Source organism: Gracilinanus agilis, chromosome 1 (genome assembly GCF_016433145.1).
Source record: "Gracilinanus agilis isolate LMUSP501 chromosome 1, AgileGrace, whole genome shotgun sequence".
NCBI lineage: Eukaryota > Metazoa > Chordata > Mammalia > Didelphimorphia > Didelphidae > Gracilinanus > Gracilinanus agilis.
In genome coordinates this window covers 796,763,192-796,786,982 of record NC_058130.1, presented here as the reverse complement: position 1 = coordinate 796,786,982, position 23,791 = coordinate 796,763,192, and the positions used below count along the sequence as shown (strand labels likewise).

Below are 23,791 nucleotides of genomic sequence, written 5' to 3'. Positions count from 1 at the left end.
ATGTGGTAAAGCTTTCCGCCAGAGCACAGGACTTACTCAACACCAGACAATCCATACTGGAGAGAAACATTATGAGTGTAATGAGTGTAAAAAAGCCTTTCGCCTGAGATCACAACTTATTCAACATTACAGAATTCATTCTGGAGAAAAACCTTATGAATGCAATGAATGTGGGAAGGCTTTCCGCCAGAACTCCCAGCTAACTCAGCATCAGACTGTTCATACTGGAGAGAAACCTTATGAATGTAATGAATGCGGAAAGTCCTTCCGACTAAAAATAGAACTTACCCAACATCATAAAATTCATGCTGGAAAGAAACCTTACGGATGCAATGAATGTGGAAAGGCCTTCCGCCTGAATTCACAGCTTATTCAACATCAGACAATCCATAGTGGAGAGAAGCCTTATGAATGTAATGAATGTGGGAAGACCTTCCGTAAGAATGCATACCTTACTCAACATCAGAAAATTCATACTGGAGAAAAACGTTTTAAGTGTAATGAATGTGGGAAAACCTTTGTTCAGAGGGCAGTTCTTACACAACATTATAGAATTCATACTGGTGAAAAACCTTATGAATGTAATGAATGTGGAAAGGCCTTCCGCCAGAGCACAGGACTTGCTCAACATCAAGCAGTTCATACAGGGAAAAAACAATATGAATGCAATGAATGTGAGAGTGCCTTTAGTCAGCGGGCAGATCTTATTCGACATCATAGAATTCATACTGGTGAGAAGCCTTATGAATGTAATGAATGTGGAAAAACCTTCCGTCTGAGTACACAGCTTACTCGACATCATAGAATTCATACTGGAAAGAAACCTTATGAATGTAATGAATGTGGGAAGGCCTTTCGCTTGAAGACACGCCTTAATGAACATCAGACAGTTCATACTGGTGAAAAACGCTTTGAATGTAATGAGTGTGGGAAAGCCTTTCGACAAAAGACACATCTTACTGAACATCTTTCAATTCACAGTGGTGAGAAACCCTTTGAATGTAATGAATGTGGAAAGGCCTTCCGCTTGAGAACACAGCTTACTCAACATTACATAATTCATACTGGGGAGAAACCATATGAATGTAATGTATGTGGGAAGGCATTTAGTCAAAGGACAGAACGCAATCGGCATCATAGGATTCATACTGGAGAAAAGCGATATGAATGTAATGAGTGTGGAAGGGCCTTCCGCTTGAGTACACACCTTACTCGGCATAAGAGAATCCATACTGGTGAGAAACCTTATGAATGTAACCAATGTGAGATGGCCTTCCGGCTGAGAGCACAACTTACTCATCATCAGAGAATTCATATTTAAGAAATTCATATTTAAGAAAATTATCATTGAAGAAAGAACAAATACATTATGTTATTTAAAACTAAAAGAAGATTTGTCTGTATAGTAAATATGGGATGACTTTTAGCCACAGGAACTTAGGAAATGCCAAGTAATAAATACTGAGAAGCCATAAATCTAACCCAAGAATTATTGCCAGATGTATATGACTGCTAAAAAGTAAGGAATTCAAACAAAAGAGAAACCCCACAGTAAAGGCAAATCCCTATCTACTATTCTAAAACTTTTCCTTCTTCAAATCCTCAGGCTTCTTCTTCCCCAAACTCATCAGTACATGTTAAGATTGATATAGATATTTAGTTGTCTGTGAAAGGGTTTTTTTTTAACCAATTTCAACCTAATGGCTATATCAATAACTGTAGGCTCTTCTCTAATTCCTTTCTACCTTACATCTCACAGTGACTTTTGAGAAAAGGCCTTTTCCAAATATATTGAAATAATATTCAGTCTGAAAACTTAGGTTTATTGGTTCTCTAAGTTGTTTTTGTTTTTGGTGAATGATGGCCCTAGAGATATTCTTCTCCAACCACTCTTATGGGATAGCCTAAGACTTACTCTGTTTTGATCTCACGTTGTCATCAATCCTTTTATAGGCTCAGGCCACAGATACTAACTTCCTGGAAGGGTTGTAGTAGAGAATAGAAGATGCAAGTTTACCCATCCCTACCTTAGGAGCTGTAGGAAACTGAACTCTAAGGGACATCATCTTCTAACCTAGACTTTCCTCATGCTTTTCACTGTGTATGAGATATAAATTCTCATAGTCCCAAGAGAAGGGGCCTATAGGATCCATACTTTATATTGCTCTATCTCTTCCTTGAGTAGGGTAAGGGTTGACAGGATATCCAGTGTCATAATTAATATTCACAAGTGTCTCCCACATTGTAAATACTTGGGCCCAGCTTGTACTAACTTAGATGTCCCCAATATGGGTACCTCTGAAGTAGCAGATCAAAGTTTCATGCATTCAAATTCACCTTTTTATAAAATTCTGTTCTTTTTCTCAGTAAACAAGCACTTATTTTCTCCCCTCCCAACTCTTCCTATTATAAAAAGGGAGTAAAAAACCGGTGTAATATTTAGAATCAGGCAAAACAAATTCCCAAAGTGAGCCCCATCCACAATCGTGTCTATTCTGCTTTTTTAGTCCATCCCCTGCCTGTTAAGACGTAAGTAGCATGTTTCATTATTGGTCTTCTGGAACTGATTGGTCATTGCAGTGATGAGAATTCTTAAGTCTCACAATTGTTAGCATATAAATTATTATGATTCTTACTTCAGTCAGTTCATAGATGTCTTCCTCAGTTTTCGAGCAACCATCCCTTTTGTCATTTACTAGAGTATAATATTATTCCTAAGCATTCAAATGCCGGGGCAGCTAGATGGCACTGCAGATAGAGTGCTCAGCTTGAAGTTAGAAAGACTCATCTTCCTTAGTTCAAATCTGGCCTCAAACACTTGCTAGCTGTGTGCCCCTATGCAAGTCACTTAACCCTGTTTGCCTCATTTTTTTCCTCTTTAAAATGAGCTGGAGAAGGAAATGGTAACCCCCACTGGTATCTTTGCCAAGAAAACACCAAATGGGGTCATAAAGAGTCGGAAATGACTGAACAACTTTCAAATTATACCAGCAATGTTCAGGGTTGGCCCCAGAACTCCTAATTTTAGCTGGAGTAGCTAATCTTCAGATTGAACCTCAGGATCCCAAGACAACTCAGCTGACATCCTGACCATCCCTGGCCTTTTAAGTCCAAAATAAAAATTATTCCTTTCAATTCTATGACAATATCAAGCACCAATATCATATCCCAGTTGTGTGATCTGGCAGGGGGAAACACTCAACACCTTTGATATCACCGAGGACAACCCATACTTGAACAAGTGATTTTTCCCTATGTGCAAAACCTTGTCCAGACTTCTGGGTTAGATGGAAGAAGCCCAGATACAGATATTAGCCTCTGGAGGTCCCAGCTTCACAGTGGATATGAAAACAAAGACTGCTCTTCATGTACCAGGGCAAAGCTGTATCCCAACTCTGAGGGACAGAGAAGGGGACAAAATGAAAGATGATTATGTCAGAAGCCTGGCCAAGAAGTCAGATGACAAAAGATTTGTGGAATAGCTGAGTTGGTAGGAGTGTCATAGATGACAGAGTAAAGGAATGGTCGTGAGACTGGCCAAACTGGAGTGGAGAGACCAAGGTAAGAACCTCGGGATGATTAAGGCAGTAAGGAACCAGACTAGAAGATAGCTCTTGCTGTTGTATGCAGGACAGATTCAGAATTGAAGCCTCATGAACTAGAAGAGGTCTCTGATACCATCTTGGTCAATGAATATTTGAACAACAATCTACCATATCTCCAGGACTTAGGTCACCCAACTTTTGCTTGAAGACATACAAGCAATAGTTAGCCCATTCCAATTTTAACACTTCTGCTTTTTAGGTTTTTTCTTCAACTAAAACTGCCTCTTTGAAGTCTTTTTTCATGATCCTATTTATCCCTTCTAGGATTATTGTGAGCCAGGTCTAGCTAGGGGTAGTCCAATGAGTCTGGCTTGGGAATGGAATGCAATAAAAAGTTCTTGGACAAGACAAGTATACAACTCAGGGCAAAGTATTACTCCTTTCCTCTCTGCATTAACCATGGCAATGGCCAGGCTATATCTGATAGATTTTTCTGCAGAAAAGACTTTTACACCAACTCCAAGTACCAAAGACTCCAAACCTCAAAGGGAAGCCAGCCCAGCATATGGAAAAGAGATGATGCTCCTACAATATCCCAACCCCTCAGGAGCAAGGTCCTCCAATTTTCTAGATTCTTTAAAGACTAAAATAATCTTAAAATAATTCTGACCTCAGGAAGAATTCTAATATAATTTCATTAGATATTATTAGATAATAATGTTATTATTAGATTAATATTATGTAATATTATTAGGAGGAGTTTAATAGGAATGCTAGTAAAGTCGTCTAAAAAGCATAATTCCTACAGTGGGTGTGATGTCAAGGGAAAGTCAAGAGTGTGTCAATATAAAACCGTGAAAGAGAACCATCAGGAATAGTAGAGTGGATGGCATAATGTACTGCCATGTTAAGTGTCCAAGTAGCACAGGCCACAGTAGAATGGGGAATGTCATTAGCCTTGGCAGTGATCAGCATCACTAGCAGTGTTCACTAATAGACCATAATTGTACTCAAAGCTTAAGCCTCCAGTTTCTGTCCTCTGTCATTTTAATTGGCCCTGGCCTACAAGAACCCAGGTCTTAAAGATCATAGTTTCGCCCAGTTCATCAAGATATTTGTCCCACTATAACAAGGCACATGCAGCTGGTTCTACCAACCAAGTTCTCTGTTGAAATCAGAAATGGATATGGTCTTAAGAATGTAAGTGACGACAAAGATATATTATCATCTTCGTCACTGCATGGGACCTTGCAGGCAAAAGGCATCTTCCACCCCCTGTTCCAGCCTCATCTCCCAACTGGGATATGAAGAAAGTCCAGTGCGAAGAAGAGCAAACCTCCCTTCACCTTCAGGCATCCTGTCTCCTGCTGCACTTGTCCTTTGAAGAGAGAAGAGTGGTACCTTTCATTAATGATTACCACACACCTAGTGCCCATCACTTCCCAGTGACATCCCAATCTCACTCCACACCCCCTACCACTTGATTCCTCATTCCCATCCCCCTCATCCCAAAGTTTTGTCCTAATTCCACCCAATTTCCATTGTGCCCTCTGGAATCCCTGTTCCAGAGACAACAAACTTCGTTTCATCAAATTCCTCCACCATTCCTTACATCTATTAGCTTTTAATGAAACCTCTTTTTCACAGCCTTCCTGGCCACCCTCTCTAGTACCAGCTGCACCTTCATTCATTCTCCTTAGCTCATTGGTCAAGGCATTCGCAATAAGCTCCTCCCCTCTCGTCACTTATCAATCAAATGTCTTCTCCTTCATCCTTGTCTCACATGGTGAGGTAGCCTTACTCTAAATGGGAGCAATTCCAACCTAAGGGAATCCCGTTCCATCCTGTCTCCTCCCACAGACTTCCCCCTCTGCGTCCCCTCTCAATACTGGCTCATTGCCTGGTGCCTACAAACACACCCACGTCTTCTACATCTAGAGAAACCGGATGACTGGAATGATGGTACAGCCTCCAATACAGGAACATAAGTTTGGAAGATGGGCAAGTTTGGCATCAATAAACCAGCCAAACCCAGATGTCCAACCAGAATTTAATGATGGGAGGCTAGAGCCCAGGAGGGAAATCGAGCCTGGATAATATAGATTGGGAGTCACTGTATAAAGATCATTACTGAACTCTACTCATGGATGAGGCTTGCTAATGTGGCGCAGGACGTGCTTACTTTCTCCAGCGCACTGCCTACATTTGTGGAAAAAACTATCCACGTTCTAATTACCTCCATTCCTCATCTCCCACCCCAGAGCTGGGGTCCCCGTCGGCTGGCTCTCTCGGGGTGCACGAGGAAGCCTCGGGAGCTTTCCTTCACGAACCGCGCCCCTTGCTTCCGCGGGCTGCGCGCCCAGCTCACCGGCGTACCTCCAGTATGGATTCTGCACTGTTGAACAAGTTGTGATCTCAGACGAAAGGCTTTTTTACATTCATTGCTCTCACCATATTTCTGAAAGCAACGAATGTGGGAAGACATTCCGCCAGAGCTCACGGCTTATTCAACACCAGACAATTCATTCGCTCTGGAGCGAGCCCAGAAGGAACCTCGCCTCCTAACGTGGACTGCATTTCCCAGAGGTCGCTACGGGTGCCACGCCCCCACGCGGTGGCCATGGAAACAGGGACGGGCGGGCTCTGCGGCAGAACCTTCAGCTGATTGGGGGAGAGATAGAGGCGAGGCCGGAAGAGGAAGGATTCATTCAGGCAGGTACATAATGCCACTTCCGCTTCCACGTGACTCCTGTGTCTCGGACGCTCCTGCCTCGGTTTTGGCTGCCCCGGCTTTCACTTACTACCCAGTCTAGGGCTCCGTGTTCCGGGACGGGGTGAGTAAGACGCGAGAGCCGAGGATGGCTGGGCCGGGTTGGGCGAACGGAAGACAGGAATAGGCCCGTGTCTGGTTTCGGAACCCCTGGGGATGTGTCTGTGGAAGGGAGTCTCGGATGCGCAGAGCCCCGGCTCTCTCGTACGGCCACGCCCCATGCGCGACGGGACGTTCTGATAGGCCGGACCTGGACACCCCTCCCCCCCCGCCCTCCCTTGCCTCCCGCCACGCCCCGGGGGCGCGTCTGGATGCTCGGCTGGCGGCATCTCGGCGTACTCCCAACCTGCTTCCTACGTGCCCCCTCGGGCATTCGTCCACGGCCTGGGGCCAGGCAGGCCCAGGAGCATTTTAGGCAGCTCCCGCCGCCCCTGTGGGTGCTCCCTGCCTAGCGGGGGGGCCGGACCAGTCCCGATCCAGCCTCAGAACCCCCTGCGGGCACGCCAGTCAGCCTCGCTGTTCCTGTTTCCTTTGCTCTGATTGGAGAATGATGAGAGCCCCGCCCCGCCTCCCAGGCGAGGGTGCGGACCCGGAGCAGAGTGTGAAGGGTTTCGTGGTTAGCCTTTACTGCCAAATGAAGGCCGGAGGAGCTCTTGACAGAGTTGTCCTTTGACCTCCCGGCTGTCCCCTGAGCTCGTGGAGTGCGAGGTGTGTAGGGCGCGGCTGGGTCTTTCTCACGATCTGCCTTGTTTCCTGCAGCTCTGCCTTCCGCGCCTGATCCTTGACCCAAAGGAGGGTGGCCATGGCGCTGGCGCTCCTGGCCTCCGGGACCCGGCAGGTGAGTGGCAGACCGCGGCCTCCGCCCTTTGTTAGGTGCTCTTGCTCTTTGGGTTTTCGTCCTTCCTTCCCTTATCTAGGTGCCCTCTTCGTGGTTATGGTCCTTAGAGGCCAGATGGAGGAGCCCCTCTTCTTACCTCGTCTTTTCCTTGGGCCCCGCCAGCCGCCTGTCACCCAGGTTTACATCCATCTCTGCTTGGCCACTCAAGCACAGTATTTAGCCAGTCTTATTTGTTCGGTTTGTGTTTAAGAAGTTGGTACACAAAATGGTTTTGGAAATTACAGAACTGGCTGTGTCACCACCTCATGCTATAAACTCCAGCGGCTCCCTGTAGCCCTTATCTTCTGCCCTAGAATCATTATTGGCTCCAAGGCAAAGGAGCAGTAAGAGGTAAGTAATGGAGGTTACGGTTACGTGGCTTGCCCAAGGTCGCAGTTAGGAAATTTCTGAGGTCAGATTTGAACCCAGGACCTCCCATCTCCAACCCTGGCTCTTTATCCACTGAGCCATTGAGCTTTCCCTTACTTCTAAAACTCAAATCTAAAATTCTCTGGTGTTTAAAGCTCTGGAGAACCTGGCCACTCTCTAACCTTCCATTCTTCCCCATTGCCCTCCCCTCACTTTTTGGTCTAGCCATAGCATTCCCTACACAATCCTCCAGTCCTCCATTTCTGTGCCTTTGCACTAGCTGGCGAACATTCCTAGAACATTTGCAATTTGTACCTTTGCTTCTGGGAAATCCAGTTTTCCTTCAAGAATCGGCTCAAGTTCTTTCTTGGAAATTTTTTCTGATTTCCATGATAGCTTTTGATGCCTTCTCATGAAGAATTGCCGTTTGTTTTATTCTCTCTCTCTCTCTCTCTCTCTCTCTCTCTCTCTCTCTCTCTCTCTCTCTGCCTCTCCCCCCCTCCCCTCCATTGAAATTGAAATGTCAGCTATCTAAGTGCAGAGGCCGTTACCCTGTTGTCTCTGCATTCTTAGTGCTAACTCCATCATTTGTTCATTACTCTTGTTCAGTCATGTCCAACTCTTCATGATCCCATTGGAGGTTTTCTTGGCCAAGACACTGAAGTGGTTGGCCATTTCTTTTTTTAGCTCATTTTACAGATGAGGAAACTGGGACCAGCAGAATGAAGTGACCTGCCTGAGGTGGCCCAGCTAGATCAGAACTTGGGTCTTCCTAACTCCAAGCCCAGTGCTCTATCCACCTCGACACCAAGCTGCCTGGATTAAAGACCTAGTGACTGACTTATTTCTTTGATCCAAATGTACTTGCTCTACTTTTCATAGCAATTCTATCACTCTTGCCTTACCAGAAATCATGGTTATACCTGCCATGGTTGGATTGAGCTAAATCAGAATTCATTCTAGTCCTTCACTTTGAATTTGTATGAAACCCTGTGCTTTAGACAGTTTTATTTTCAACCCCAAATGGTTTGATTCTGTTTTCTGATTCATTCCCTTATTCACCCTTTGTTTTGGCAAATTCAGCCCGTTAACATTCAGCCCGATCATTTTTCAGGCCGCTCTTTGTTCCTTTAGGTTTTATAGTTAACCTTGTTTTCTTCTTTCAGTGTAAGGTGCCTCCTCTGCTCGTTTTTTCTCCTTTGTCATTGCATTGTTGCTCATCTCTTTGCTTGTAGAATCATATTTGCTTCCAGCTGTAATATTGTTCAGTGATTGCATTGGTTGCTAGTGTCTTGTTTTATTTTTTTTACAGCTTTAGTGAGATGGATAACCATTCACATCAGTCAGTGAGTTGGCAAATATTTATTAAGTTCTTACTATGTGTCGGGCCCTGTTCAAAGCACTGAGGATTCAGGAAAAGGCCAAAGACAATCCCTGCCCTCAAGGAACTCACAGTCTAATGGGGGAGACAACAGGCAGGCAAATTTGTGCCAGCAAGCTCTGTGGGGAGGCTTTCTGGAGAAGGTGGGATTTGAGCTGGGACTTGTAGGAAGCCAGGAGGGAGCACAATGGAGCAATCGTAGACATTCAGAATTTGTTTCTGGTGCTCAGGATTATTATATGTTATGAGTATACATTCACCATTTCTTGTAGCACAATCCCATTGCATTCACATTCAGTTTGTTTGGCCTATCCCTAGCTTTTTGTTGATGCAGGGGCTATTTTCAAAGACATTTGGGCATCTGTGGAACCTGGCATTAGGGTACCTGGGGAATACATGTGAGATTGGCTTCACTGGATCATAAGCACTGTGCTAGGCACTTTGCAAACATTTGATCCTCACTACAACCCTGGAAGGGGGAGGCGTTACTATTGTCCTCATTTTACAGTCAATAAAATGGAGGCAAAGGTCAAATGGCTTAACCCCTGGTCACATAGCTAATAAGTAAGTGTCCGAGGCTGGACTTGAACTTAGATCTGTCTGACTCCAGGCTGAGCAAGCACTCTGTCCCCTGAGTGATCTGCTCTGATCAGCTGAGTGACTTATGCTTTAGAACGCTTAATTTTATTTTTGGGATGAATGGATCACGGTCCACTCTGTGGGTAGACTACAAGGGTCCAAATGCTGTATGTAGTAAGTCCCTGATCGTGCCCAGCTTCTCCTCCTTTCAGTCCAAGACCAGAGAAGAAACTGGTGACTATTTGTTCAGCTGCTTTTCCAAAAGCCACTTTCCCAAGTGAGTCAGTATTAGTTGCGATCTCTCATTTTTTGTGTATCGGTGCTTACCCCTTCTTGAGCTAGCTTAAGGGTTAACCTGGGGTTGGTGAGACCGTGTGGGAAGAACCGCCATCAGAGTTGGACCTTCCTGGGAGGGAAAAGGCCAGTTCGTACAGCAGGGAGTTGGGAGGTTGGGGCAAGACCCAGCTAGAAACGAGACCCAGGATGACATCAGGTTGGATGTTGGGGAGGTGAGAAACCAAGGCAGATTATCACCAGGCAAGCTGGTCTCTTGGGAAAGCTCCGTAGTCAGTTGGGGGGTGGAGGGTGCTTGCCTTGCATTCTCACTGCTGTCTCCTGCTAACTCTGGCCTTGAAGATCTCTAAAAGAGAAGTGACTCCGCCGAGCTCCCCAGGGGAGATGGGTCATTTGGGTGGGCTTGTGTTATGAAACAGGAGGCAGCATGATTTATGGCAAGCGGCCTGCTAGGGACTTCGGGGCCTGGAGATAGGAATGCGCTCCCTCTGCACCAAGCCACAAACAAAACGTAGACAAGATAAATCGAAGACGACCAACAGAAGGGGGGAGGGGGGTGTTCCAGAATCACCGAGGCCTGCAAAAGCTGTCTGGCAGAAAGTGAGATTTTAGATGGGACCTAAAGGAAGCCAGCAGATCAGGCTGAGGAGGGAGGGCATTCTGGGCATTAGGGACAGCCAGCAGAGATGCCTGCAGTCAGGAAGGAGATGCCTTATGGACAGGCTGAGGTGGAGAGCCTGGAGAGCTGCCCTGAGTGGGAAGAAGGGCAGGTTATGAAAGGCTTTAGAGACCAAATAAAGGAGGCAGTAGAATTGAGGGATGTGCTCAGAGCTCTGCTCTAGGAAAAGCCCTTTGACAGGCAAGTGGAGGGTGAACCAGACTGGAGAGAGACTTAGAGCAGGAAGAACAACTGGAAAATGTTGCCATAATCTGCTGTGAGGAGACGAAGCCTGCCCCAGGGTGCTGGAAGTGTGGGGAGAGGGAGTGCAAGAAAGGCCATGAGGGTAGAAAGAGCAGGCCTCAACAAAAGGTCGGGTAGGAGGTGGGTGAGAGAGGGAGGAGGAGAGAATGGCACTAGGTTGCAAGCCTGAGGGACCTGAAGGATGGAGGTACCCTTAACATTTTTCTTTAACTCCTAGATTTACCCAGCTAGAAAGCATCTGGGGCCACATTTGAACCCAGGACCTCCCATCTCTAGGCCTGGCTCTCTATCCACTGAGCTTCCCCCCATTCCCTTGACATTTAATAAGGAAGGTAGGAAGAGAGGAGGGTTTGGGAAAAAAGATAATCCTGTTTTGAATCTGATGAGTTTAGGATGTCTGTGAGTTATCCAGGTGTAGGAGAAGGTGCCACTGAAGACTTGAGACTAGAGAGGAGAAGTGGATGAAAACCATCGCTGTTGGGATGATCATTGGATCTTTGGGAGCTGCTGAGATCCCCAAGGAAAGTAGCAAAGAGGGCCCAGGGCAGAGCCCCAAGGGACACTCATGATCAGAGGGTGTTGGAGGGTCCTCTGGAGGAGAGGAGGGGAACTGACAAGGCTAAAGGCTAGAGAGAGGTCAGGAAGGAGAAGGGAGAAAAGGACAGTAAAGGAACACTATACAAAGAAAGGTAGATATCAGTAATTAGGGAAACTGTTCATGGGTAGGCTGAGCTAATAAATAAAAATGACAATTCTTCCTAAATTCAGTGCCATCCCAATTAAATTACCAAAAATTATTTTATTGAACTAGAAAAAATCACAATAATTCATTTGGAAGAACAAATGGTCAAGAATATCAGAGGAGGGACAGCTAGGTAGCACAGTGGACAGAACACTAGGCCTGGAGTCAACGGGACCTGAGTTCAAATGTGACCACAACCACATTTACCCCATTTGCCTAGCCTGTACCACTCTTCTGCCTTGGACTGATATTTAGTATCAATTCTAAGACAAAAATAAGGGTTGTTTTTTGTTTTGTTTTTTAATTAAAGAAGATCAAAGGAATTCATTAAAAAAATATAAAGGAAGGAGGTCTAGCAGTCCTAAATTTTAAACAATAAAACAGTATTCTCAAAATTACCTGGTCCTGGCTAAAATGTAGAATAGCAGGTGAGTGGACTAGAGTAGATCTACATTATGCCATAGGCAATCATTATAGTCACCTTGTATTTGACAAATGTCAAGAGTTAAGTTTCGAGGATAAGAATTCCCTATTTGATAAAAATTGTTGAGAAAACTGGGAAGCTGTCTGGCAGAAATTGGATGACTGCACACCATTTACCAAGATCTGGTCAAAACGAGTACGTGGCCTAGACAAGGGGGACATAAGTAAATTAGAAGGACGTGGAATGTCTCAGGCATCACACTTGTAGAGAGGAGAATTTAAGAATACAGAGATGTACAATGGATTATTTTGATTGCATTAAATTAAACATATTGGAACAAATAAGACCGATGTAGAGAAGATTCAAAGGAATTCAGAAAATGATGGGGGATTTCATAGACAGTTGTTGGATAAGGGCCTCATATCTCAAATACATAGAGAACATTGTCAGTTTTATAAGAATGTGGGTTATTCCCCAGTTAATAAATGATCAAAGACTACGAATAGGCAGTTTTTGGAAGAAGAAATCAAAGCTAGAGGTAATCTTATGGGAAAATGCGCTACATCATTATTGATTTAAAAATGCAAGTTAAAACAGTTTTGAGGAGCAGGTTGGGTGACTCAGCGGATAGAGCCAGTCCTGGAGATGGGAAGTCCTGCGTCCAAATGTAACCTCAGACACTTACTAGTTGTATGACCCTGGGCAAGTCACCTAACCCTCATTGCTTAGCCCTTACTGCTCTTCTGCCTTAGAACAGATGCTTAGTATCATTTATAAGACATGGGTTTTTTTTTAAAAAACACTGAGATATGATCTCACACCTATCAGATTGGCTAAAATGATAGGAGAAAATGACAAATGTTGGAGGGAATTTGGAAAAATGAGGGCACTAATAGCCTGTTGGTGGAGCTGTGAATGGTTCCGACCATTTTAGAGAACAATCTGGAGTTGTGCCCAAAGAGTTATAAAACTGTGTAGACCCTTTGGTCCAACAATATCACTATGAAGTCTCTTTCCCAAGGTGATCAGGGAAAAAGAAGATCCTTCGTATTCTAAAATATTTCCAGCAGCACTTTGTGTGGTGACAAAGAACTGGAAATTGAGACGATGCCCAGCAACTGGGGAATGGCTGAAAAAGTTTGGCATCTGCCTGGGTAGAATCCACTGTGATGTAAGAAACAACGAGCGGGTTGATTTTAGCAAAACATGGCAATTATGAAAAGTGAAATGAGCAGAACGCAGAAAACCCTGTACACAGTAACAGCAATATTGTTCAGAGGGTCACTGAATGCCTGAACTATTCCGAGTTGTTACCTAGGCTGGAAGATTCACCTCCAGAGAAAGAAAGAAATGAAGTGTGGAAGTGTGTAGTGTGTGGCTTCCCTCCTATATCTGTGTCCAATGTGAGGGGGAAACAGCCTGGGACTCAAAATGTGACCCAGAAAAAAATGTAAGACATTAAGTTGGACAGCGAAGAGCCCAGCCCGTTGGTAGCTTTGGGGAGCGCTTCTAGTTGAGCGTTTGGGAGCCAGACCGCAGCAGTAAAGGGAGAGGAAGGGGTGCAGGCGGGTGTAGACAGCCTTCACCAGGACACAAGGAGGGAGAGCGAGCTCGGAGCTAGCAGGGTGTGTGGATCCCCAGAGTTTCTTTGATGTGGAGATGCAGGAGAAAAGAAAAGCTGGTGGCTAGGAGGAGTTAGAGATGGGCGCCAGTGGAGGGAAGCCGGGACGGAATGGTAGGTGTATGAGACCGGAGTGGAGCGAGCGAGGTGGGGAGAGGAGGCAGCTTTGGCGAACGGTGATTCTCAGCTGGGGAGACACCAAGGTGGAGCTGGGCGTTTAGAAAGCCCGCTGTGGGGAGAGGGAGATGGGAGGGGATGGCAGTCAGGACTGCTTTGTGATTTCCTCCATCTTTGTTCAGCAGCATTTGAGGAGGAGATAAGGCAGCGGGCAGGAGGATCGCTCCAAGGCTGAGAGATGAGAGACTAGCCAGTGTGGGGGCCACGGCCTGGGACAGAAGCCCAGAAGGAAGGGGGAGGATGAAGAAGAGAGTCTGGCCCTGCGCGGTGGGAGGAGAGTGCAGGGACACCGAGCTGTGAGCAGAGGGGAAGGTCAGCCTTTGAGAACGCGGGTGAGGGGTCACATCAGTGTCAGAGAGCTTCGCGGAGGCATCGGGATGTGGCTGGAGGCCTGGATGTTCCCGGATGACGGCCACCAGAATTTGGATTGGCTGGTCGATCGGGCCTTCCAGGAGGAGAAATGATCGATGGTGCTGGGGGAGACGCTGGAAGCAGCCGAGGGGGCCGGAGCGACCCCCGTGCCGCAGTGCTGGAGGGGGCGGAGGCAGGAAAAGAGAAGGCTGGGCAGGAGGCGGCCCCTGGGGTGGGTGCAGCCAGACAGACGGCCACAGGCTCCTCCAGGAGAATGAAGCTCTCGCTTTTAGTCCGGAGCCCCGACCCGGAGCCCCTGTGTGCGCGGGCCGTGGGGCCCAGCACCGAGCCAGCTGTCTCACGTTGCTCTGTTTTCTCTCTAGGACGCCGTCACGTTCCAGGACGTGGCCGTGGAGTTCACGTGCGAGGAGTGGAGGCACCTGGCCCCTCCCCAGAAGGAGCTCTACCGGGACGTGATGCTGGAGAACTACCGGAACCTGGCCCGCCTGGGTAAGGGCTCCCGCGGGGGCGCCGCAGCCGCCGGGGCAGAGGGGTGCTCGGAGGCCGGGCCGGACGCTTTTCAGCACGCGTGACGGGCCACGCAGAGACCGGTGATTGGTCCTTGTGAGCCGGTTTACTTTGTAGGCCCTCGAGTCCAGGGTCAGACAGCGGCACGCGGGGGTCCAGGCTCCGAGCGTGGGACGATCCCCCGGGCCCCACTCTCAGCCTGCTTCCGAGGCCGGGCTTTGCGGGCCTGCCTGGCGTGCCTGCTCGCGTGCCCGGGGAAGAGTAGGCCTCGGTGGGGAGGACACGTCCCCACGTCTTTCCCTCTTCCCTTGTAGGACTCGCCGGCTCCAAGCCAGGCGTCATCTCGCAGCTGGAGCGAAGGGAAGCCCCCTGGACGCCGGGAGGAATCCGGGGGAGCCGCCGTCCAGGTGAGTGGCTCCTGTTGGCTGCCAGGCCTTGGGAGAAGAGCCGAGCCCGGCACGAGCTCCTCCCGGAGGCTCCTTGGCATCTCTTCCCTCTAATGCCCCCCCCGGGGTCAGACAGGGCCCAGGACTTGCTCTTCCTCCTTCTGTCCCTCTTCCTGCTGCTCTGCTGCTTTCACCACCCGAGCGGAGGCGGCCTGAGAGCCCCCACGGCCAAGAGGCCGGCCTGGTGGGGAGCAGCCTCTGTAGGTAGCCAGGCTCGTCCCAGGACCTCTCCGTATCCCCCAGTCCCTTTGGAGGAGGATTGGAGTTGGGTGGAGACTTTTGTCACGTTCAGCCTTAATATTCCTCCTTCCAGCACGGACCCATCGGTCTGAGGTCTGCCTCCGGCGGCCGAACAGAACAAGTTTAATTCGCCTCTCCTGAGTGTGTGTCAGCCTTTCAGTCTGGCAACGACTGTGGTATCTTCTCTCGGCCCAGATCTTCTCTTCCCACTAAATATCCCCAGTTATTTGGTCCAGTTGTTTGAGGGCAGGACCTTCAGGCCTCGGCCCTTGTGGTTCCCCGCTCTGGATGCTTCTTCCCTGAGGAAGGTCCCCAGAAATGAGCACCCACGCAAGCAGCGGCTTCCCTGGTCTTAGAAGATCTTTGGGAATGATCTGGGGCTCTAAGTGGACCCCAAACTCAGAAGGAGTCAGCAGAGGGCTCTGGTGGCGTTAAGGGAAGCAGAGGTGAGAAGGGAAAGTGCTTTATAAATACTTCATTTTATCCTCTCAGCAGTCTTAGGAAGGAGGTATTATAATTTTCTCTCGGTTACAGATGAGCAAACTAACAGACAGAGTCTTTACACGGGCTCATACAGCTAATAAATGAAGCTGGACTTGATTCCAGTTCCAGCAGTCTATGCATTATACTACCTAGCTGTGCCTTGAGAATGCCACCCTCGGGAGCTTTCTGACTTGGCTGGACTAGTGACTCCCCCTGGAGAACTTTGACCTATTATGTTGTTGATATTATTTCTGAACCCCTTGACATCTGCTCTCCCAAAGTCTAGGTTTATGAAAGGCAAAAGTAGACTTTTCTATTACAAATTCCAAGGGGAAGTATTTCTTTCTTCACAAGACTCCCATCATTTCTGCCTCTTGGCAAGAATCAGATTTCGAGCAGTCTGGCTGGAACCTCCACTTTTTGAAGGATGGGATTTTCAACAGCCTAGAAGTCATGATCTCTTCTGTTTGGGAGAGAGAGAGAGCGCCAGCAGATGTCCGCATAATTAAAGTTCTTTCATCATTTTCTGTATCCTCTCTCTGTGCCACATTTGCCCTCTTTTCCTTTTTGAAAATAAAATTTTTATTTTGTTAATTTTGAACATGACAAACATGATCATTTCTCTATAAACAGGAGAGGTAAGCTCATACTCTTCTCTGCTCTTTTCATCAGTAGTGCTTGCGAATCTTCTATTTTCCCTTCATAGTTTTCTATCCAGCTTTGCTGCAGGATATGGTAATCTTGGTTGTAATCCCCCGTCTTTGGTCTTTTAGAATATATATTACAAGATCTCCTCTCATGTTTATATTAGAAGTTGCCAGAACTTGTAGGATCTTAACTGTAGTTCTGAGGTACTTGAACTCCTTCTTTACTTTTGGCTTATCTTTTTTTAACTCTTAATTTCTGTCCTAGAATAGGTAGTAAGTATCAATTTCAAGACCAGCAGGAGGTAAGAATTTTAGGCAATGGGGGTTAAGTGACTTGCCCAGGGTCACCTAGCTAAGAAGTGTCTGAGACCAGATTTGAACCCAAGACCTCCTGCTTCTAGGCCTGGCTCTATCCATTGAGTCCTATAACTGCCCCTGAACTCCTTTCATAATATTTGCCATATTTTTTCTTTGAGAATGTTAAATTTTGGCTAAGATGTGCTTGGGACTCTTGTAGCTTGCTTCATGAGTTGAGTGGTGGATTCCATCTTTATTTTGTCTCTGATTTTAATGGGTGCGGGGAATTTTTTTCATGATATTTCAGAAGGATTATTCAGGCTATTTTTTCTCCATGGTTTTCAGGGTCTCCAGTGATTTTTTTATTTTTATTTTTTTAATTATTTAAATCTTTAATCGTTTAAATTGTGGTTACATGATTTTTTTTGTCTCCCTCCTCTTTTCACCTCCCAAAGTTGGCAAGCAGTTTCACTGGGTTATACATGTATTATCAGTTAAAACCTATTTCCATATTTTTTTGTAATAGAATAGTCTTCTAAAACCAAAACCGCAAATCCTATACCCAAATAAACAAGTAATAAATCATATGTTTTCTTCTGCATTTCTTCTCCAACTATTCTCTCTCTAGCTGTGGATAGGATTCTTTCTCATTAAGTCCTCAGAGTTGTCCTGGATCATTGCATTGCTATTAGTAACAAAGTCAATGACATTTGATCACCCTCAGTGTTTCAGTCACTTTGTATGATGTTCTCCTGGTTCTGCTTATTTCACTCCACAACAGTTCATGTAGGTCAGTGGTTCCCCAACTTTTTTGGCCTGCGGCCCCCTTTCCAGAAAAAAATATTACTTAGCCCCCTGGAAATTAATTTTTTAAAAAATTTAATAGCAATTAATAGGAAAGATAAATGCACCTGTGGCCATCACCGCTTCCTTGGATCGCTGCAGCACCCACCAGGGGGCGGTAGCGCCCACTTTAGGAATCACTGATGTAGGTCATCCCAGTTCTTATAGAAATCCATTGATCCATTGTTCCTTATAGCACAATAGTATTCCTTTCAATGATTTTTAAATCTTTCTTTGACCTGCTTTCCAGGTCAGTTGTTTTTGAGATCAGTTTTCATTTTCTTTTTTTCAGTGTTTCATTTTTTTTCTATTTCTTACTGGCTGATAAAGCCATTGGTTTGTGTTTGTGCTATTCTTATTTTCAGGAAGTCCTTATTTTAATAGATACATTTCTAAGTGATTTGTTTTCCTTCCATTTTTTTCCCTCAGAACTTTTACTTTATTATTTATGGTTAATTTCTCCTTAGTCATGTAATCTTAATAGAAAATCCCTTTTTTAAAGTCTCTCTGTGGAGTTGTTTCAAAGTTGCTTGCATTTTCTCATATGGTTGTTGATGGCTTAGATTTCTTCTTTTGAAAATAGCAATAATAATAGCATTTATACAGCTTTTTTAAAGTTTGCAAAGTACTTTACAAATATAATATTATCTGCACAAAAACCCTAAGAGGTAGGCTCAATTATTATCCCCATTTTGCAGATGAACAAACTGATATATTTTAAGTGATTAACCTAAGGTCACACACTAGTTACAGTCTAAGGCTGGATTCAGACTTGAGGCTTCCTCTCTCTTGGTCCTGTGCTTTATCTGCTACACCACCTTGCCTGTTTGTATCCTTTGATCATTTCATTTCTCTGTTGGGTAATGATCACTTCATTATATCTCTTGGATGGGAGATTTTTATTAGAGAAATTTGCTGCAGATTTTTTTCTCATTAACTATTCTTTTGCTAGATTTAACTGCGTTAGTTTTGTTTGTAGAGAAACTTTTCAGTTTTATGTGATTTTGTATTCTTTGAGCTATTTGGTCTCTGGGTCATAAGCTCTTCTTTGGCTATAGTGGAGAAGAGCCTCTCTTCATTGTTCCTCTAGCAATGGCAGGACCTTTTCTATTCAGGTAATGGATTCATTTGGAGCCTATTATGGTGTGTGGTACCAGAGTATCATTCAGACGTAGTTTCTGCCAGACTACTTTCCATTTTTCCTGGCATTTTTTGCAAATCATCTGGAAGCCATAACTTCTTGATTCCTCCCCCCTCCATGAAACTACCATGTATGTTTTCTCTTCTCTGATGCTCCCAATATGCCAGATATAGGCCTTGCTTTCTCCCAGTATTATGAACGTACTGGTAGAGTATTTGGTCTGTCTCCCACTCATACTACACTCTTGTCAGATGACCATCTAATGAGGGACTCTCTGGTTGAAGCCCTTTACTCATGTTCTTCAGAATTCTTCTCTGGTTGCATGTCAGAGTGTGTGATATTGGGGTAATAATTGCCTTTAGTTCTTCTGAGGTAATGGGGTTCCATATTTTCCTGCCATAAAACAATAATAGCAAAATGCTTCTGTTTGTAAAAATGTCTTTGTTCTCACGGAAAACTTAGGGTCACTCAGAGCTTTATTGTTTCCCAAAGACCATCCATATTGTTTACTCTTCTCAACTCATTGTCTGTCACTGATATACACCGTTTTAGACAAGCTCCAAAGGCATGTTCAATCTCAGCAGACCTTCTTCATTCATATGAACTTTTTTTTGTGGATGGACAGTTCAACAAGGCTGATGCAGTCATAGCCATGTTACTTGCACAATCCTCAAAATAACTAGATGTGAACATGCCAACATATACATAAAGCTTATAACTGAAACTTGAAAACAATTTCAGCAGAAATAAAGGAAAACCTAAATAGTTGGGAGTGGGATTAAGGGTTTTATGACAGAATATGCCAACAAAATGGAATACTTCCTAAAATAATTTATGGATTTGATGTTACACAATCAGGTTACCTATAGGATACTTTGTTGATTTAAACAAAACAATAATATATGGCATTAGAAGAACAAAAGATCAAGAATAGAGAGAGATTGTCAAAAAGATTTTAAGAAACGAGGTTAAGCATTATCCAATCTCAGAAGTATAAAGCAGCAACAATCAAAACTGTCTCCTCTTGTTTAAAATAAAATAGTGCCATCAGTAAGGGAAGGAGCCTAAACAAGCAAAAACCAGAACTCAGTGTGTTGGTAAGCTGAAGGATACCAACTCCTAGTGGAGGGCCTGCTTGTTTTAGAGACAATACCGGGGAAAATAGAAAGTTTAATAATGAATATTTCAAAAGTAATACCTTAGTGGAGAATATACAAGGAAGGTCTGCGTGTGTGTGTATAGCAAAAGTAACAGGTGCACAATTGCATGTTTTTTTGTCTCATTCAGATTGGGAGGCTTCTCATGAAACTGAGCAGTTTACTCTAAAGTTGGGAATTGCAGTAGAAAAGTCATCCCAGGAAAGAGACACAGAGGAAGTTCTCCATATATCCACCTTACAAGAAGCCTGGGAACATGATACCACATTAGAAAGGCAGCAGAGCAGTGAGGGGAAACATTCTTGGAAAGTAAGAATGACCCAAAAGAAAGGTTCAAATAAACCAAGGAGCTACAAATATGACAAAAGCTTCACTCTGGGGCACATTTCTTTGGTGCGACAGAGATCATCTTTAGGAATGAGCCTCCTAAAACGAGATATTAATAGAAAGTACTTCAGACTTTCTACAGATCTAAGAAAATATAATAAAGTATATTCAAAGAAGTTTTCCAAACATAATGACTATGGGAAATTCCTTAAACATAATTCAGACTTCACTGAAAATCATAAGCTACATAATGAAGAGAAACGCTATCAGTGTAACGAATGTGGGAAAGCCTTCAGCCAGAGGGCCAGTCTTATTCAACATCATAGAATACATACTGGCGAGAAGCCCTATGAATGTAATGTGTGCGGGAAGGCTTTCCGCCAGAGCACGGGACTTAATCAACACCAGACAGTTCATACTGGAGAGAAACGTTATGAGTGTAATGAATGTGGAAAGGCCTTCCGCCTGAGGAAGCAGCTTATTCAGCATTATAGAATTCATACTGGAGAAAAACCTTATGAATGTAATGACTGTGGGAAAGCCTTTCGCCAGAGCTCACAGCTAACTCAGCATCAGACCATTCACACCGGAGAGAAACCTTATGAATGTGATGAATGTGGAAAGGCCTTCCGCCTGAGAACATTACTTATTCAACATCATAAAATCCATACTGGAAAGAAACCTTACAGATGTGACGAGTGTGGGAAGGCCTTCCGCCTCAGTTCACAACTTATTCAACACCAGACAGTTCATAATGGAAAGGAACCTTATGGATGTAATGTATGTGGAAAGGCCTTTCATCAGAGAGCCCAGCTTAATCAACATCAGACAGTCCATTTTGGGGAGAAGCCTTATGAGTGTAATGAGTGTGGGAAGACCTTTCGCAACAGCACCTGTCTTATTCAACATCAGACAATTCATACTGGGGAAAAACCTTATGAATGTCGCGAGTGTGGCAAAGCCTTCAGATTGAGCTCTTACCTTACCCGGCATCAGAGAATTCATACTGGAGAGAAGCCTTATAAATGTGATCAGTGTGGGAAAGCCTTTTGTCAGAGCTCACAACTTACTCAGCATCAGACAGTTCATACTGGGGAGAAACCTTATGCATGTAATGAATGTGGGAAGGCCTTTAGTCAGAAAACAGAACTTACGAGGCATCAGACCATTCATACTGGAGAAAAGCCTTATGAATGTAATGAATGTGGGAAGGCCTTCCGTCGGAAAGCAGGACTTGTTGAGCATAAGATAATTCACACTGGAGAGAAAACTCATAGATGTAATGAATGTGGGAAGGCTTTCCGGTGGAAGACGGGACTTACCATCCATCAGAAAATTCATAGTGGAGAAAAGCAGTATGAGTGTAACGAATGTGGCAGTGCCTTCCGGCTGAAAAGACAACTTACTCAACATCAGAGGCTTCATACTGGTGATAAACTTTGTGAATGTGATCAATGCGGGATGGTCTTTAGCCAGAGTAGAAACCTTATTCGCCATCAGAGAATCCATAGTGGAGAAAAACCTTATGAATGTACAGAATGTGGAAAGGCGTTCCGCCTGAAGGCACGCCTCACTAAACATCTGACAGTTCACACTGGTGAGAAACACTTTGAATGTAGTGAATGTGGGAAAGCCTTCCGCCAGAAGCCACATCTTACTGAACATCAGACAATTCACAGTGGTGAGAAGCCCTTTGAATGTCACGAGTGTGGGAAGGCCTTCCGCCTGAGAACACAGCTCATTCAACATCATAGAATCCATACTGGGGAGAAACCATTCGAGTGTAATGTATGTGGGAAGGCATTTAGTCACAGGACAGAACGCAATCGGCATTATAGAATTCATACTGGAGAGAAGCGATATGAATGTAATGAGTGTGGAAGGGCCTTCCGCTTGAGCACACACCTTACTCGGCATAAGAGAATCCATACTGGTGAGAAACCCTATGAGTGTAATGAATGTGAGATGGCCTTCCGGCTGAAAGCACAACTTACTCATCATCAGAGAATTCATACTGCAGAGAACCTTTAAGAAGGTTCTGATTTAGGAAAGGCTTCCTTCTGGAACAAACTATATTAATACAGAATTAATAAGAACAGAGAACATTTGTCTCTATCATTAATATGGAATGTCTTTAAATAACTTATGAAATAGTAAGAATCTCTTGCTGAGAAGCCATATGAATATAAGGAAAGGAATAAAATTAAAGAATTGAGCAAAGGAAAATTCCACAGGTGAAACAAATTGTTGCCTATTTTCCCACAGCAGTGATTCAAATCCTTTTTCTTTCTTTTCAAAGCCTTCTTCAACTTCCTTCCTAAATCCCAATATTTTAATTGATTTCCATTTTTAATTGACTTAGACATTTACATTATGGAACCTCAACTTCACCTACAATTCCACAAATATGGATTCTTCAACTACTTTCAGTCAAACTCAATACAAAGGTTTGTTTAGAATAAAAAGGTCCATTTTATATTGAAAATATTGGTGGTGGTTGGTCAGTCGTTTCAGTTAAGGTCAACTCTTCATGATCCCATTTGGTGTTTTCTTGGCAAAGATACTGGAGTGGTTTGTCATATCCTTCTCCAAGTCATTTTACAGATGAGGAAACTGAGGCACATAGAGTTGAGTGACTTGTTCAAGATCACAGAACCAGTGTCTACATAGTAGCCTGTGCTGCGCTTCAGGACTAACCACCCTTCCGGTGAGATAAACCTTTCCTGTTAAAATCCAAAGTTATCTTGGGCTGAAAAATTGTTTTACCTAACCTTTTTTTTTTTGGTTCTGCTTCTCCCAAACTCAACTTGAGGTATTATTTTAGAGTTGTTTGGAGGGAAATTCAGGAAAGTTTGGCTGGGTGCTTCTCTCTACTCTGCCGTCTTGTCTTCCTGAACAAGAATCTCCATGACATCTCCCAACAAGTGGTCATCCAGTTTTTACTTAAAGACTTCTTAAAAGTATTTTTCAAAATTTTTCCATAATTCTGATTGTTAAGAAGTTTTTCTTTATTTCAAAGCTGAAGTTGCATCTTTATAATTTCCTAATATTATTCTAATTTGTGTTAAGACCCCATCAGGGCTAGCTTAGTCTACTCTTCTGATCCAAACTTGGATTTAGAATATGGTGAGAAATTTAAGAACCACAGAATGCAGTTGAAGCTTTTAGATTTAAAAAGATACAATTCAAATAAAACAATAGTATTTTCCTCTGCCCCATCTCTACTTCTGGCACTTTTCCCACAAGCAAATTCTTTTTTTATTTTGAGCAAAAGAGAAACCAAAATCACTGACCCTACTAAACTGTCCTTTGTTAGTTGGGTCAGAAAAATTTCTTAGAGGTGTAAAAGGGGAAAAAATTATGGTTGGACTGGATATTTAAAGTTTGGTCGCCAGGAATCGATTACCTGATTCCAAAATAAAAGACCCCAGTCAGGATGACTTTTATGGTTGTTTATTTACAATTTAGGAAGAGTGAAGGCAGGGAAAATGAGGGGGCAGCTAGGTAGCTCAGTGGATTGAGAGCCAGGCCTAGAGACGGGAGGTCCTGGGTTCAACTCTGGCCTCAGACACTTCCTAGCTGTGTGACCCTGGGAAAGTCACTTGACCTCCATTGCCTGGCCCTTACCAC

At 44.4% G+C, this 23,791-nt stretch overlaps 1 protein-coding gene across 1 annotated transcript; it reads left to right on the top strand.

Moving 5' to 3' along the window:
• Positions 1-7,117: 7,117 nt before the first annotated feature.
• LOC123230552 (zinc finger protein OZF-like) lies at positions 7,118-22,640 on the top strand. Its single transcript, XM_044656684.1, has 8 exons — positions 7,118-7,153; positions 7,507-7,543; positions 14,121-14,284; positions 14,436-14,562; positions 14,895-14,987; positions 15,099-15,226; positions 20,966-21,465; positions 21,634-22,640. Exons 1-8 carry the CDS (start codon positions 7,118-7,120, stop codon positions 22,190-22,192), a joined length of 1,644 nt encoding a protein of 547 aa, XP_044512619.1. The 3' UTR covers positions 22,193-22,640.
• The last annotated feature ends 1,151 nt before the right edge of the window (positions 22,641-23,791 follow it).

What these genes read in the sequence shown, in the direction of transcription:
- LOC123230552 (XM_044656684.1), top strand. Translation starts at nt 7,118, where the DNA reads ATGGCGCTGGCGCTCCTGGCCTCCGGGACCCGGCAG. An exon ending in CCGGAACCTGGCCCGCCTGG is followed by an intron (nt 14,563 to 14,894) that starts GTAAGGGCTCCC and finishes CTTCCCTTGTAG; the next exon opens with GACTCGCCGGCTCCAAGCCA. An exon ending in CCGGGGGAGCCGCCGTCCAG is followed by an intron (nt 14,988 to 15,098) that starts GTGAGTGGCTCC and finishes CCCCGGGGTCAG; the next exon opens with ACAGGGCCCAGGACTTGCTC.